Source organism: Sinohyriopsis cumingii, chromosome 1 (assembly GCF_028554795.1).
Source record: "Sinohyriopsis cumingii isolate HCF-2022 chromosome 1, ASM2855479v2, whole genome shotgun sequence".
Lineage (NCBI taxonomy): Eukaryota > Metazoa > Mollusca > Bivalvia > Unionida > Unionidae > Sinohyriopsis > Sinohyriopsis cumingii.
This window is the reverse complement of record NC_142961.1, coordinates 54,969,512-54,986,969: the sequence shown is the minus strand read 5'-3', so window position 1 is coordinate 54,986,969 and position 17,458 is coordinate 54,969,512. Positions and strand designations below refer to the sequence as shown.

At 33.3% G+C, this 17,458-nt stretch overlaps 2 protein-coding genes across 2 annotated transcripts in view; one reads left to right on the top strand and one right to left on the bottom strand.

Moving 5' to 3' along the window:
* LOC149806895 (regulating synaptic membrane exocytosis protein 2-like) overlaps positions 1-6,101 on the top strand; it is a 228,986-nt gene extending 222,885 nt beyond the window's left edge. Inside the window, exons 20-22 of the mRNA XM_089959250.1 lie at positions 3,221-3,334; positions 3,745-3,887; positions 5,171-6,101. Coding sequence (XP_089815376.1) covers positions 3,221-3,334; positions 3,745-3,887; positions 5,171-5,338 — 425 coding nt within the window. The 3' untranslated portion in view covers positions 5,339-6,101. The remainder of the gene's footprint in view (positions 1-3,220; positions 3,335-3,744; positions 3,888-5,170) is intronic.
* Positions 6,102-11,213: 5,112 nt separating this feature from the next.
* LOC149806893 (uncharacterized) overlaps positions 11,214-17,458 on the bottom strand; it is a 248,378-nt gene continuing 242,133 nt past the window's right edge. The window contains exon 41 of the mRNA XM_089959232.1: positions 11,214-13,107. Coding sequence (XP_089815358.1) covers positions 12,946-13,107 — 162 coding nt within the window. The 3' untranslated portion in view covers positions 11,214-12,945. The remainder of the gene's footprint in view (positions 13,108-17,458) is intronic.

Sequence of the window (17,458 nt, the reverse complement as noted above, 5' to 3'; positions counted from 1 at the left end):
TTGTCATCCATGATTCTGTAGTTATGAATGTAGTTTGCATCTTGTCATCCATGATTGTGTAGTTATGAATGTAGTTTGCATCTTGTCATCCATGATTGTGTAGTTATGAATGTAGTTTTGATCTTGACGATCATGGCTGTGTAGTTATGAATGTAGTTTCCATCTTGTCATCCATGATTGTGTTGTTATGAATGTACTTTTCATCTTGATGTACTTAGCTGAGTAGTTATGAATGTAGTTTTCATCTTTATATAATTGGCTGTGTAGTGTTTGTCTAGACACATTTGGCCTTGAAATCTCAAAATTTGGAACTCGTGCTCCAATTTTAAACAAAAAGTACATTCTATAGCTTCATTGAGAAATTAGAATTTTGGAAATGTAGTGATTTTTAAAAATTTATTTGTATCTGTACATACTTTCTAAATTTCAATGATAAAGAGAAGTTCTAATTTGGGGTTTTAATTTTGGAGCTTTCAGTCTGTCTTTTGTGCTGAGATAGTTTCTTCCATCGAGGCTGTGGGCAATGTCCTGCTTCAACATAACACTTATTATGCACCCTCATTGTTATTATTATTATGTACCCTCATTATTAGTATTATTATGTACTCTCATTATTAGTATTATTATGTACTCTCATTATTAGTATTATTATGTACCCTCATTATTAGTATTATTATGCACCCTCATTGTTATTATTATTATGTACCCTCATTATTAGTATTATTATGTACTCTCATTATTAGTATTATTATGTACCCTCATTATTAGTATTATTATGTACCCTCATTATTAGTATCATTATGTACCCTCATTATTAGTATTATTATGTACCCTCATTATTAGTATTATTATGTACCCTCATTATTAGTATTATTATGTACCCTCATTATTAGTATTATTATGTACCCTCATTATTAGTATTTTTAGCACTTACTATGTACCTTCATTAATGGCAATTACTATGTGCTCTCATTATTATCACTTATTATGTACCCTCATTATTAGCACTTCCTATGTACCTTCATTAATGGCAGTTACTATGTACTCTCATTATTATCACTTAATATGTACCCTCATTATTAGCACTTACTATGTACCCTCATTATTAGCACTTACCATGTACCCTAATTATTATCACTTAATATGTACCCTCATTATTAGCACTTATTATGTACCCTCATTATTAGCACTTACTATGTACCCTAATTTAATTATTATCACTTAATATGTACCCTCATTATTAGCACTTACTTTGTACCCTCATTATTAGCACTTACTATGTATTCTCATCATTATCACTTAATATGTACCCTCATTATTAGCACTTAATATGTACCCTCATTGTTAGTTATTAGTACTTACTATGTACTCTCATTATTAGCACTATATACCCTCATTATTAGCACTTACTATGTACCTTCATTATTAGCACTTATGATTGTACCCTCATTATTTATGTTTGTATCTCTTAGTATGTACCCTTATTATTAGTATTATTAGCACTTAATATGTACCCTCATTGTTAGTATTATTAGCAATTACTATGTACCCTCATTATTAGCACTTACTCTGTACCTTAATTATTAGCAATTACTATGTACCATTATTATTAGAAATTACTATGTACCTTCATTATTAGCACTTACTATGTACCTTCATTATTGGCATTTACTATGTACCATTATTATTAGAAATTACTATGTACCCTCATTATTAGCGCTTACTATGTACCTCATTATTAGCAATTACTATGTACCATCATTATTAGCACTTAATATGTACTCTCATTATTATCAATTACTATGTACCCTCATTAATAGAAATTACCATACACCCTCATTATTTGCAATTACCAAGTACCCTCATTATTAGCAATTACTAAGTACCCTCATTATTAGCAATTACTATGTACCCTCATTATTAGTATTATTAGTTGCATTTACTTAAGCTACAGATGTCCATCAATCATTTCTCCATGACAACCAGTGGATACTAAATTTTCTTAAACTTGTGATTCCTCCGAAAAATAATAAAACTGTGATGTATGTTGTAACTCCCATTCATGATTATGGTACTTCCAATATTCCTCAAGATTGTTCAGTATTGTACATTATTTTTCAAGAGAGGAAATTCTACATGCTGTTTATTGACCTTTTGTTTGAAAATAATGAAATTCTAACAAAATTTTTTTACATGGATTTGGTAATATTTTGTGGGTATACTGGGTACTCAGTAACCGTCGGAACATTCTCCTGTTAGTATTTTGCAGTACTGTAATTATAGGCAAAATAATATTGTTCCAGAAGAATATGCACACATAATGTAAGCACACCTCAACGTGGTGCAGTTTTGGATAACTTTCATGACATTTTTTGTTGAGCTGTCCATTCACTTGCTTCACACTAACAGATTGTAAGGCTTCCCATTTGTTGTATTTAGAGCAATATATGCTACTATCACATTTTAAGATTTGAAGAGACCCACATTTTTCAGTACGTTTAACCATTGTGGTGGGCATTTAACAAACTTTGCACTAGATTATTTTGTGCTGAAAGCCATAAATTTGAATACACCCCCCCACACCGAGAAGTGGGCGGTATTTAGGACACACTTTGTTTTCAGTCCATCCATGTGTCCTTTCTGTCTGGAGAGTAACCATTTTTAGTAAAATTCTGAGACCAAACTGAAATGAAGACACATTACACACCTAATTTGGTCATTGTGCCAGCTTTCTGTATGGTATTTAATATTGCTTAAATGTTGTGCTCTAATTTAATTTTTCAATGCCTTTTTACCTATTGCCTTTGAAGTTGCACTTGATATGACCAGGTGTCATGAAGAAACTGGCTTAAATCAACTATTTTCTTGGTTTTATTCAAGATAGTCTTTTAAATACCATCTTATGCTAGTTAAACAGGGTAGTTTTGCTAGATTCTGCTCTAAACAATGATTTTCCTTCAAAACTGTATAAAAAAATCAGTGTTTTTTTGTTGTAGCTAATCTAAAAGACCTTTATATTTTAACATGTGTACATCCAAAATCCTTTGTGTAATTTTCTAGAACTTGTGGCATCTCTACGGAAGATATTAAAACCAAGTGATAAACATATATCTCAAATGGGTAATGATTTAATATTAGTTTTATGAAGTTCATTCAATAAATTGACTATTAAATCATTCCCCAATTGAGATAATATATTAATATATTCATTTCTTTGTAGAGATACAAATTTGTGGTGATATCAAGATGGGCTTCATGGTGTCTAAGGGAAAACTGGAAGTTGACATAGTGATTGTGAAAGGATTATCCAAAAGTGGAATCTCAACACCTCCTGGTAATGCATCCCTACATCTCCAGTTTTATAATCACACAAGGATTTAGAAAGAGTCCATGTTTGAACATTGGGAATATGGTAAACATAACAGTACATTTGGCAAATGATCATTATGCTAGTACATCTGGAATTAGAAAGTATTATTTTCCCTTTTCTGAAGTGCAGTGGATGACAAGAGACCATTTAGAGAACATCTGATAAAATGTTAGATTGTTTGAACATGCAATATCAATTAAAAAGAATTGCTTAACCTTTATTGAGTATGGTAATTATTTAATCATAAAATTAATCAATTTTGTGAAGAGAAAAGGGTTCCTGGATTTGAAATTGGTAAAGAAAAAAGGAACCGGTACAGTTTGATAGAATATCTTCATGGGACACTAAGAAACTTTTTTTTTTTATACTGGCAGATACCTATGTGAAAACATACTTGGTCGAAGGGACCAAAACTATCCAGAAGAAAAAAACACAGATGGTGAAGGCATGCTTTGACCCAGTTTTCAAGAAGAAAATTAAGTACTCTGCTTGCAATATACATGGACGTTGTATAAAGGTCAGTGTAAAAACTAATGGTTTTCTTAGCAGTTGCATACATTTTCAACCAATAGATAATGGACAATGTTTGTGTTGTATAATAGTTATATATTTGCAGCCTGGTAAAACAAAATGGTGAATTCAAACTTTGCAGGATATACATGCAATAAAATAATCTCATAACAAGTTTTAACACGATGTAATAAAAAACGTGCGTTCAAAGCAGGGTCCCTCAAGAGAGATGGTCTCTCAAATCACTGTTTTATTCAATATAAACTTTAATATTTTCATTAACAGATGTGAGCAAAGTGGTGGAAGTTACTGAACACTATTGTAAAGAAACCATTGTCTCCTCATGCAAAAATATTGATTTTGTTTTCAATCACTCATTCTTTATCCAGATTGCAAACACTGATCAATGCCTAGGTCACTGGGGAAAAGTCAAGAAAATCATTAAAGGTCTTTTTATTCCTGAAATTGATGCAGTTTCACAAAGACTTACTTAGAAATTTAATGTACACATTAAAATCAAATCTACATTAGTGCTGTTTCCATTATTGTCCAGTTCAAATGATATTTAATTTAACCATTCGTGACCAATAGGTTCTTTATGTCATTTATGTCAAATTTTCTAACTGGTGTGCAGTGTTTAGTATTTTTATGCTAAATATATAAGTATAAATGTATGGCAGAAATCACAGCCTCATCAAAACTGGCATCAGAGTGTAGGAACAGCATGGGTGGTTTCTACCAAAGTTCAGGGGCAAGAGAAAATTTGTGGAATAAGTGGAGCAGCCATTAATCTAGGAAATCACTATTAGCTGAAAAGTTTGATTGGCTGTGATAATCCTGGTTCTGATGCCATCCAAAACTCTAATCTTATGTACCACCACATTTGAGCCTTATCAGTATTATCAAATTTCTATGTACATAATTAACAGACTGCTCTGGTGGCCTAAGTGGCTAGACCGCTGCCTCGGATGTGGAGGGTTCAAACCCCAGCTAAGCAGTATCAAGACTTATAAAAAAGGTACAACAGCTATCTCACTTGGCATTCAGCATTAAGAGGTTAGTGTTAGGACTGGTTGGCCTGGTGTAGGGATAATGTGATTGGGTGGGTCATGATGCTACATGTCTGTGGCATAATGCCCCAGTGCTAGACATCAATATAAACTGCCACGCTGCAGACATCATAGCTATATGACTGGATAATTGTTAAAGCTAAGTTAAAAATCCAAATCACATACACACACACACACACACACATTATCTGTATCTAAAATTTCATAATTTACATTGTAGGTCAATGTTTGGGAGAAGCAAAGGACTTTTGACAAGAAGAATTGCCTTGGAGAAGCAGTTGTTAAGCTAGATAATTTGAATCTGTCCCACTTCAACTTGGCATGGTACAAATTATTTCAAATGGGTGCAATGGACATTGGGAGTTCTGAGTCATTGTACTTTTGGTGATATGCACGTATATTTTGAAGATCATACAAGCATACTGCAATACACAAGTTGAAGTTCATGCACCTGAACTGGAAATGTGTACACATGACATGGATGATACTGTACAGTTGTAGACACCTTTGTTCATCATGCAGGGACACGATTTTACAGATGCCTTTTTATTCAGTCAAAATGTAAATCAAACTTGACCTAGGTCTTTGTTATATTAAGAAATTTGGTTCAATCCATGGTCACAAAAAGTTATTAGCAGAAACAATAATAATAATGCAAGAGCAAAGTTCTAGGTTACACATGGGGCCACAACTTAGGTTCTTCTTACTCTAAATTTGAGTTCAATGCCCCTAGTCCATTTAAAGTTATGGAGTAAAAAACACAATAAATGATGTACAAGATAAAAGTGAAAGAAGGATATAGGTAACAAGATGTGCTTTCCTGAATATGGGAGGGAAATACTGCATTTCTCTACTATTAAAGGTAAAGCTACAGTTGTACTGCAAGAATATTTGATTGATTTTCCATAAGCTCTCATTCAGTTTATAATAAACCTATATTTTTATATCATCAAATGATACTAAACATGTACTGAAATTATTTTCAATTCATTAAAATTCATAAGGAACTTTGATACTTTTCTTGTATACTTAACCCACTCTTAAGATTTATTGATGGAATATTGATACTTTTATTTAATATGCTGTTACTTTGTAAGTATTTGTGTTACACCTCAAAAGTAAACAATTTATGAAATGAAATACATGATGTAAATGAAGAATAAAATGTGTTGTGATTCTATGGGGGGGGGGTAATCAAAATAGATTCTGATTATTCAATGTTTGATGGAGTCATTCTGCAGTGACATAGTGTTCCCCCAACAAATATGTAAAGACTCCTGCTGAAAGTACTGAAAGGTCCAGAATACTTGATATATCTACTACACTGTTTCCATGGTAACCAAAATATGTTCATTGTGGAATATTCTAAGCATCAAAAAACCACATATACATGACTTGCATGACAAGCATAATAAGCTCTGTTGAAAGACCTTGAACAGTTTGAAAGTTATGTGCAAACACATAAACACACATTTATAGCCTTTTCACACATGCATATATATGCATCCACCAAGTCTAATAGGAATATACTGAACTATTATGAAGCTTTGTGCCTGTAACAAAAGTTTGACAGACATGATAGCTGGATAGGCTGATGGCCATATTGGTTAAAATAGAAGAATTCCTTACAGCAAATGAAACACATTTAAATCACAATTCTAATACATGGATAAAGTGTGACTGAGATATCTTAAATGATTTTTTAAACTCCCTAGTCTAATGCATGGATAAAGTGTGATGAGATATCTTAAATGATTTTTTTAGCTCCCTAGTCTAATGCATGGATAAAGTGTGATAAGATATCTTAAATTATCTTTTTTTAACTCCCTAGTTTAATACATGGATAAAGTGTGACTGAGATATCTTAAATGATCTTTTTAACTAGCTAGTCTGATACATGGATAAAGTTGACTCAGATATATTAAATGATCTTTTTAACTCCCTAGTCTAATATATGGATAGTGTGGCTGAGATGTTTCAAATGATCTTTTTAACTCGCGAGCCTGATACATGGATAAAGTGTGACCAAGATATCTTAAATGATCTTTCTAACTAGCTAGTCTGATACATGGATAAAATTAACTCAGATATCTTAAATGATCTTTTTAGCTCCTGAGTCTGATACATGGATAAAGTGTGACCAAGATATCTTAAATGATCTTTTTAACTCCCTAGAATAATATATGGATAAAAAGTGACCCAGATATCTTAAATGATATTTTTAACTCCTAGTGTGACATATGGATAAAATGTGACTCAAACATTTTAAATGGTCTTTTTAACTCCCTAGTCTAATACATGGATAAAGTGTGACTGAGATATCTTAAATGGTCTTTTTATCTTTTTAACTTCCTAGTCTAATACATGTTTAAAGTGTGATAGACATCTTAAATGGTCTTTTTAACTCCCTATACATGGATAAAGTGTGACTGAGATATCTTAAATGGTCTTTTTAACTCCCTATTCTAATACATGTTTAAAGTGTGATAGATATCTTAAATGGTCTTTTTAACTCCCTAGTCTAATACATGTTTAAAGTGTGATAGACATCTTTAATGGTCTTTTTAACTCCCTATACATGGATAAAGTGTGACTGAGATATCTTAAATGGTCTTTTTCACTCCACAGTCTAATACATGTTTAAAGTGTGATAGATATCTTAAATGGTCTTTTTAACTCCCTAGTCTGATACATGTTTAAAGTGTGATAGATATCTTAAATGGTCTTTTTAACTCCCTATTCTAATACGTGTTTGAAGTGTGATAGATTTTTTAAATGGTCTTTTTAACTCCCTAGTCTAGTACATGGATAAAGTGTCATTGACATATTTTAAAATGGATAAAACATGGCCAGTAATAGGTACTGAGTCTTTGATTAAAGGTGAGCTGACCTTTGGCAGATGTGAGATAGAATGGGGAGACTGGCCCAAACATGATTTTAGCAGAAACATTTTATATTTTTTCTGAGAGGAATACTTTAGAGCAAGTCTTATCTATCTGTAATAAATTCATGTCAAAATGCACACTTTCTCCCAATGCAAAAAAAAATAAACACAATAAAAATATTGCAACAAGTTCCTGAATGTTTTTGAAATCCAAGATTAAATGTATCCAGGCAAGTAGATTTTAACCTGGCAAGTGGAGGGTGGGGTGGAGTGGAGGAAATGATGTCACCAGGCATATGAAGAGACCATCACATAGGAGCAGTGATTCTTTTGTAACATACATAGACCTGCAAACCCTCACAATTTTGGCATGAATTTCATGATTCTTGATAGTGATTCATGGATTCACACTGCAGGCAAAACAATCATGAATTCATGAATTCTCACTTGGCTTACATCGGGGATAAATTAACTTTTATTCCATTAAATGCTAGTCAAGAAAGCAGCAATGGTCACTGATGTCCATAACAGTCCTGTATTGCTGGTCATGAAGTTAGTAGAACTATGTCCAATTGTTACAGTTTGCCCTGTAGCAAGCATTGTGAAGTATATAATCTATATTTAGAATAGAAGTTTTACAAATACTTGTGAAGAAAACTGGGGTCCAACTGATTTGTTTTTAAATGGCACATGTACATATTCATAGCAACTGTAATTTTTATGTAAACAAAAACTAAATTGAGATAGCTTTTCCGAGTGTAGGAATTTTTGAGATATTGAAAGATTAGCATATAAAATATTTTCACCTCCAAGGATATATGTATTCCACAAAAAGTGAAGCATAGATTGGAGTACATCAAACATTGGTCTTGGATTCAGCCATGAAACATCAATGTACATCATGCTTTTTGCACGGTAGTGTGCCATGAATTTTAGAATTTGAAATGTGCACAGGGGTTCATACCGTTGCTTACAATTTACCTGTCATACATGTACTATATAATAATAATATTATTATATAGTACATGTATTGCAGATAAATTATAAGCAGCCTTATGAGCTCCAGTGGGCGCATGGCAGAACGAGGTGAAAAAGCAAACTACTAGTAAAAAGCATACAGAAATTGGGAAAATTGAAAGCACCCCCAGCAGAAGTACTGCAATGTTTTATTTTTTATTTTGTGGTTTTCATATAATGCAGTATTGTCCATCAGTGTAGATGGAGCCAGTGTCATGGTATCATTTTTCATTAATTGTGTTCAAAATTCACTAATTTTTGTCCCTCTTTTCACTGATTGCGAGTCTAGAGGGTTAACATCTCTGCATGCACACCAACTTTGAAGGCCTTATTTGAGACTGGACCCAAAGTTGATAAAGTAGCATTTGCACAGATGTTGCTTGTTGTGACAGACATTGTTTGTTGTGACAGACGTTGCTTGTTGTTATCATTCCTCATTGGAAGTCATTTTACTGGTAAAAGTTATGTTTCCAGACTTGGAGACTTCCAGACTTGTTTCCAGACTTGGAGACTTAACAGACATTTTCATTCCGGGTACAAAGATAACACACTGTCGCTGAGGTCAAAGCCCCTCACTGGGACAGAATGTTCAAAATAGGTATAGGTGTCTGAACCTCTGTTTCAATATTGAGAATACATATTATGGCTATAATTGCACTTATTTTGTTATCAGTCTCCTTTCAACATACAACACTTATGTTGATAGCAAACCTAATGGTTTAGAAGCCAGTCTACTGATCAAACTTGTGAAATCTAGTGATCTGATATTCTGGTTCAGAAACATGCATGAAAAATGTAAAGTAGAAAAGGCAACAAAAATGAAAATGAGCCAATATTTTGTTGTTGAATGCACTCTAGTCTGAATTTTATTTCTGCATGATAATGTTTACATTGGCTACTTGTCACTACTAAAAACTTCATAGCTCTGAGATACATATGTAGTCAATAAATTGAATCAAACTTGTGCACTTCATGTTAATAATTTATTAAACGTATTAAATCATTAGTCGAATTTACTGAAAAATGTCATCACAAATTTGACAAGTCTTCTATGAAAAAGACACTGAATTGAAATTTACTTAAGTAATCCCTAGGTCAGAACAGAAATGTGACATCCACTGCTCTCATTGGTCATGGAAATGTTAAGTTATCACTTATTGTTTTATACATATATTCTCAAAATTGACAGCATTTTGTCTTTTTCTACAGACAGAATGCAATCTGGGAATGAAATACAAGCAATATATTATGTTCCAAAAGTGTGGCTATGATCATCTCACATCAAACCCCTTTGTCTAAATTAAACAAATTTTAGAACTAAATTTAATGTAAAGAGGCATTTAAAAAGTGGAATAATGTCTATGCTAAAGTGTTGATAACTTTGATTAGCCTAAGATTATACTGAATATTTTCTCTGATAAGAAAGATTTTTGTTTTAATTATTTTAAATAAAACATTTTCCAACAAACAAACTCTGATATAATTCATTCATGTGTGACAATCATGTCTGTGTAGTTTATCTAACTAAATCAATCAATCTTATGAAAAAGAAATGTATTGTCCTTTGGTGTTCTTAGTTGTTTTCTATATTATACTTGCAAAATCAGTACATTGGTAAAGTACATTTCAACACAAACTTCTCATATTAACAATTTCATATCACAAAATAACATTCTGACAAAAAAGCATTTTGTGTTTCTGAAGACGAGTATGGAACATTTATGGAATTCAACTTTTAGCCTCCACTCATACATCAAGCAATATGCTGTTTGGGGCATTAAAAAATTTAGCTCCTCCATGTCTGTTTCATAATCAGGATAAACTTTGAAAGATTTTGCTTTTATGACATATCGTACAACAGTTTATTCAAAACTAAAACCAATAAAGACTTATATTACAACATCATACAGTGAATATAGCACCTCTTGCAGGTAATTGATGAAGTATCATTTTTTTTCTTTTACCATGAATATGGTAAGAATCAGATTATTTAATAGTGATTGTATAAATTAAATCATCTTGAATTGTCATTATTTCTAAAATTAGCTGGTCAATTACTTTCATACAGGAGAGATAGGATAATGCATGTTTAATATTGTCAGTAAAGGAGAAAGTAAGAAAATGATTCTGCCAGAAAATAAGCAACTACTTACATAATGAAACTACACTGTGAGAACTTTTGGTAACCCTTGAGGTATTTTTGAAACAATATCATACATTTAAATAACAAAATACCTGCATTTCATATATATATATATATATATATATATATATATATATATATATATATATATATATATATATATATATATATATATATATATATAGTCAAGACACACTCAAAATAGAATCATATTTTATTTTCACCACAACACAAAACTAACAAAATGAACACACAATTTTTTAAAAAAATTAAAATACACAAATTTGTAATTTTACTTTATTATTATGATTTAAATGACAATCTTTTATCATTATATCTTTTTCACTTTTACTGAGCATTTTCAAAACTTGGTATGTGAACTTAATGAGTAAGAATTTTAAATAGATGATGATGGCATTGATGCTGATAATACCGGTAATAGTAATAAATACTATTATTTATACAATCTGTTACTTGTGTTTATTATTATTAGTAGTAGTAGTAGTGGTAATAGGAGTAGTATTAGAGGAATAGACATGTAACAGCTCTGTTTAAACATATACAAAATATATGCAGTTTTCAAGTTTTTGCCATTGATACAAAAAATTACAAGTTTCCAATTGAACTCATAAAATGATGTTTTATTTCATTGTCACTAATTTTGTATGGTCATTTTATAGCTTTTACAGACTAAAACTATATGACAGCATTTAAAATTGTTGATTGATTTTGTTGGAAAGAAAATGAATAAATTTTATTTTGTATCCCGAAAATAAAATGTGCAATAAAATTAATTTCTTTGGGTAAAATCATTTTAATCACAAAACTATCATTTCATTTATATCTTTGGCTGTCCTTTGACTTTATCCATTTAGCTCAAAAATTTGATTCTAATGATACTTTCTTTATTCCAACACCAATGCAATTAATCTACACTTGGCAAGAGCCTTTGTCCAAGAAACAATACAGTAAATACAGCATGATGGCATGAGCAATTACATTATATTTTATGTTTAGCCCTGGATCTTGATTGGTCCAAACACTATAGCTATTATCATACATGAAACCACTTTCATTTTATCACACAAATATGTTTAGAAAATTATGTGCTGTTTATACTTACACACAAGTCAGATCCAATTGCACTGACCCAGATCTGCTATTACATAATGTGCTGGCAGATGGTGGTCTATACAGTTAATCAGTAGAAGAAACAACATAGACTTGGATCTGCTATTACATAATGTGCTGGCAGATTGTGGTCTATACAGTTAATCAGTAGAACAAACAACATAGACTTGGATCTGCTATTACATAATGTGCTGGCAGATTGTGGTCTACACAGTTAATCAGTAGAACAAACAACATAGACTTGGATCTGCTATTACATAATGTGCTGACAGATTGTGGTCTATACAGTTAATCAGTAGAACAAACAACATAGAACTGGATCTGCTAGTACATAATGCAATAGCAGATCAGAGTCTATTTTCTTGGCACAAGGACTTGCCTCGCGTGTGATTATATATGGTATGTAAATCAAGAAAGAAAATTTAAACACAAAGTACATAGCCACACACCAAGACTATTAGGTAGTAATTCATTAAAAAAAATTTGATTCCTGATTAAATGACTAAATTTGTGTGGACATGAACACCGAGACCATCTTTATTTGTATCTCTTTTAGTGTGACGTTTTTGCAAGACATAATGTTTCGTCAGTTTAGTGCACAATGTTACACATATAAATAGGTTAAAAAAAGATTAAAATGTTTCCATGAATTAAAACTTGTAAGCATGTATGCTACTTGTTACAACCTATCAGCATATTTTTATTTAACATCTGATAGTTTAAAAAAATCTAACAAAACAGTTTAATAGTAGACAACTTTTGACAGAATTTTCCAAATGCTTTGGTTCTTTAAGGTAATGCATTTCAGCTGAAAAATGAGTCAGTTTTTCATAAATCCTTTGCACTTTTCTTGAGCTCTGTCTGAAGTCTGTTTAAGTATGTAATCGAATATCTCTGTTACTCTTGCCTGGTTGTTTTCTACACTTACATCCATGTTAAACAGAGCTCCTTGAGAAGATTTCACCAGCTGAATGATTTCTGTCTGAAAACAAAATGGGAATACCTATTACCATGAGCAGATTATTATTATTGCCATATATATTTACTTATAAGCTGAACCCAAATGCAGACTGCAGACCAAAATCCAATGCAGCATAATACACATACAGATATTGGTCAATGCAATTTGTTGGAAGCAGAACAAATAAAATAGACATTGATTTGTTGAGTATTATGCAATGGCAGATCAGGGTCTGGCAATTGGACTCGAATTATTTCGCAGATTTATATGTCATTAAAAAACCAAATTTTTCTAGTAAAATATGTTTCTTCAAGAAACACTTTCCCAATCATAATACCTTAGGAGCACTACTATTTCCTTGCAAATACATCCCTGCTAGATAACACTTTTAGCTAAAACAAGCTAAAAGTTATCTGCTCAACTAGGTGGAGGTTGGGCAGAGTGATCTTCCCTTGGTATAGGGATTGGCACCAAATCCCGTGAATCGTTCAGTTATTACTAGTGTAAGGTACACTCTCTATTTGGATGTAACTGCAGGGAAGCTGGGAGGGTGTATGTGTAGTATGATTTGGCAAGTATTCTCAAAGAAATATTTTGGTAGAAAAAATTAGTTTCTTCTTTAAATACATTACCCAATCATAATACCTCAGGATAATAGGTAACAGGTGGAGGAAGATATATCCCCTTGCCCCAGAAAGACCATCTCTGCTCCCCTAAGGTACGTGAGACAGGTTCTAGATAACCTGACTGGAAAAGACTCCATTGGTCAGAAAGCAGCTTTGAGATGGAAAAGAATTTCCCTCCCACAAATCCAGCGGAAGTCATGTAGCCTGGGCTGTATGAAGCTGTTGAATGATCTGGAAGGGTAACCTTTATGACATGGGTAAAGGTTCCTCCAGATCAACTTGAGCCTTTTAAGATGAGAGATCTATTATAAGAACTGGAAAAGTGAACTCAGATCTCATTTATGTGCAATAATTGTGCTAATTTCATGAGCCAATATATGGAGCAAATTCATTGGTGTGGGTTTAGTCCAAAATGCAAGACAGATAATCCACTTTAATCAAGATGGAAATGCATATGTTGATATATCATCCGTCCCCTCCTTGAAGGTAATCATAGTTTGAGAACAGTTTCACTCATATGCAGTGACTGTGCTGACTGTACTGACTTCATGTCAGCCAATATGTGGAACAAATTCAATAGTGTGGATTTAGTCTGATATGCTGGGAAGATGGCCCATTTGAATCAGGATGAAAACACATGTGTTGATATGTAATCTATCCCCTCTTTGAAGGTAAAATGAAGTGTGATCTCCCTTGATGCAACAGCTCGATACCACTTTGGAGCTTGCACTGGGTCCTGTTGATGACCTTGAGATGAAGTGTCCAGAATAGATGGGAATTATTACCGATGTTTAATTCCTCATGAATAGAAGCCTGTTCCTGGTAATGAAAGCAGGGGGCTTCATGAGTGATATTGATCTAATCATGTGGAAGATAGATAGGTCCACCAATAAGAAGTGTTTGGCTGATTTTGCCTGCAATAAGCTAAAGTAGAGAGGAAGCAGAACTTATAAGATAGGTAACCAAGTAAGCTCTTGAAACCAATTAAAATGGTGTTCTGTTCCACCATGATAACTTCCACTTGGACAAAAGTCCAATGTCATTGTCCATGTGGAATCCAAATGAATAGAAGATCAGATAGGTCTTTGGTTTGGTTGATATCCTCTCGTTCAAGACAGCATTAGTATTCCAGTGTTCAGTATGTTTAATTATGGTTAGTCTTGTTTTTCATTGAAGAGTCATAGGAAGTTAACTCTTGAGGTATTTGTGCCTACACTGGTATAATGTGCTTTGTGCACTCTATTGAGACTATATTCCATCACCCTTGTACTCCTCTAAGGTGGATAGCCATCTCATTTTTGGATATTCCATCACTTGTGAAAACTGTTTGTTCTTAATTGTGCATTTCATAACATCCCTACATGCAGGTTCAGTAAATATGGGTTGGGGTGAAACACATGTGATCATGTTTTCTTAATTCAGATGAGGGAATATCTCAGTCTTGGTGATTCTGTTGTTATTGATGAGGCTGCTGCAATATTTCCCATTTGATAGTAGTAATCCGGATTTCTGTATCCCCTTTTGGATCAGACATGTTCAAGAAGTGTATGCATTCAGCCATTCCAATCAATAGAACAGCATCAATAATCCAGGCCTTTTGTTTCCAGGATTGGTAAGACCAAGGTTGTGGTTTTGGCATTTCAAGTTGTCACCAATAGGTCCATCATAGGTTGAGGGATGAAGGAACCATTTCATTTGTATTATTTCATTCTTGCAGAACCATGAGTCTGCTAATACATTAGCCAGCTTAGAAAATGTATACCTAAATGTGGATTGTTGATGAGGACACCACTTTAGAAAATCCCAAACAAGAACACAAGGGTCTGAGGTTTTGTTCTGATTTGCTGTTTGAGGTGAGTCAACATGGTGAAGTTATCAGACAGAAAGAGAACTCTATTTCCTACATAGGTTCTCCAGTCACCAATGAAAAACTTTCAAAATGGTTTCCATCTCAATGACATCGATATGTAAACAATGATCTTGATGGGGTTATGCTCCTATTGTAGTTTGAAATAGTGGGAGACTTGCTCCCCTAGTCCTCGGTGTTTGCATCTGTAGATATTGTGATTAGCAGAGGTTGTACTAGTAGAGGTAATGCTGACACAAGTCCAAAGTGGTTTTCCTGCCTTAAAGATGCAACTTAATATTGCTCCAGATTGTGAGAGTTGGCCCAACAGGTTAGATCTCCACTTGGATCAGTGTTATGGGAGCCCAATAAAGCAACCAAGGTCTAAGACATCCACTACCCCACTACTTTTTTCCACATGTTTATAGCTGCTATTACTTCTATAGTATGCTGCATCTCTGTTATGAAGTGGACCATCCTATGAATATGCCCTACTTATTCCATTGACTAAACTCATGAATAGCCCTGAAATGATACGGTGACTTACCCTGTACCTGTTGTGGTTGTTGACCCTATGATCCAATGTATATGGCCTAGTCTGGTTGAAATGGAAGTATGTAATCTGTGTGAGAGGAACATCATCCAATTCATGGAACAGTTTACAGGATCCTTGATCATTGCATCTGCTGTGCAAGAGGATAGATTTGCTGTTTGCCTAGCTTTTTCCCTTGTTGTTCATCAGTAATTATTGAGCTGAACCCTGAGGTTGGAACTTGTATATACAAATCATTAATAATGATGAGTCCTATGTTGGTTAACTATAATTATTCCAATAGAGTGGACACAATTAAAAGTAGAATCTTCCATAGATAATTTTCACTTGATGTCAGAACTGTAGACCTGGCAGGTGATGTAGAGAAAAGAGAACAGAAGTTCCATGGGATTGGATAGGAAACTTCAGTTCTAGCTTTCAAGGCAGAGTTCCCTTATCCAAGCAGGATCTAATAATGACAAGGGATCTTGAATGCCAATATCATCATTTATATATTAAGGTAGTGAAGTTGATGCCTCCTGCACTACCTGCAAAGCAGAAGGAGAAGATTGTTGAGGATGGTGGCCCACTGATGCATCAGAATCAGTTACTTCTAATGTGTTGTTAAGCAGAATCTCTTTGGTGGCAGAGGCTTGAGGCATGAAGAGACATTTCTTGAAATCTGAGGCCCCAAGAAGGACATTATATGCCAGAGGTGTTTGAGGTACTATACAGGTAAGATGATCCTTGAGGGTGGTAAATAAATTGTATGTCTTCCACAGTAAGTGCCTAGGAACACTATGTGATTAGACTGATCCAGTGTTAGTCATAATAATAATAATGAGGACTTTGTATAGCACCTAATCTTAGAAGCTCTAAGCATTTTAATACATTAGACAACACCTAAAAAAAAGAACAAAGAAAAAAAACAATAAAACATTTATAATGATATGATTACAAAAAACAAACACCATGAAATTAGAAAACATAAAACATGCTGAAAATATCTAAGGTAAGGAAACATTATTAGGTCTTTAAGTCTGTTCTTGCAGTCGAAATAGGCGAGTCATGGAATAGGACAACTTTTTTATCTGCTGGCTGATACTGTGTGATTGATTGTTGTCATGGTAACATTGCAATCAGAGCTATATGGCCATGGCCAGTTGTGAAGGAACATGGTCATCTTCAGGCTGGCATGACTTTGACCAGTTCTTGAGGTTGGGATGGGTATGTGATATTGATCCAAAAAACATATCCAGTGCATAATTCTAATATGTGAGACTATAATTGATGTTTTTTGCTGATCACCATCTCATTGTCTAGAAAAGATATGGTTCAAACCCTTGCGGGCAAACCAGATGTTTAGTC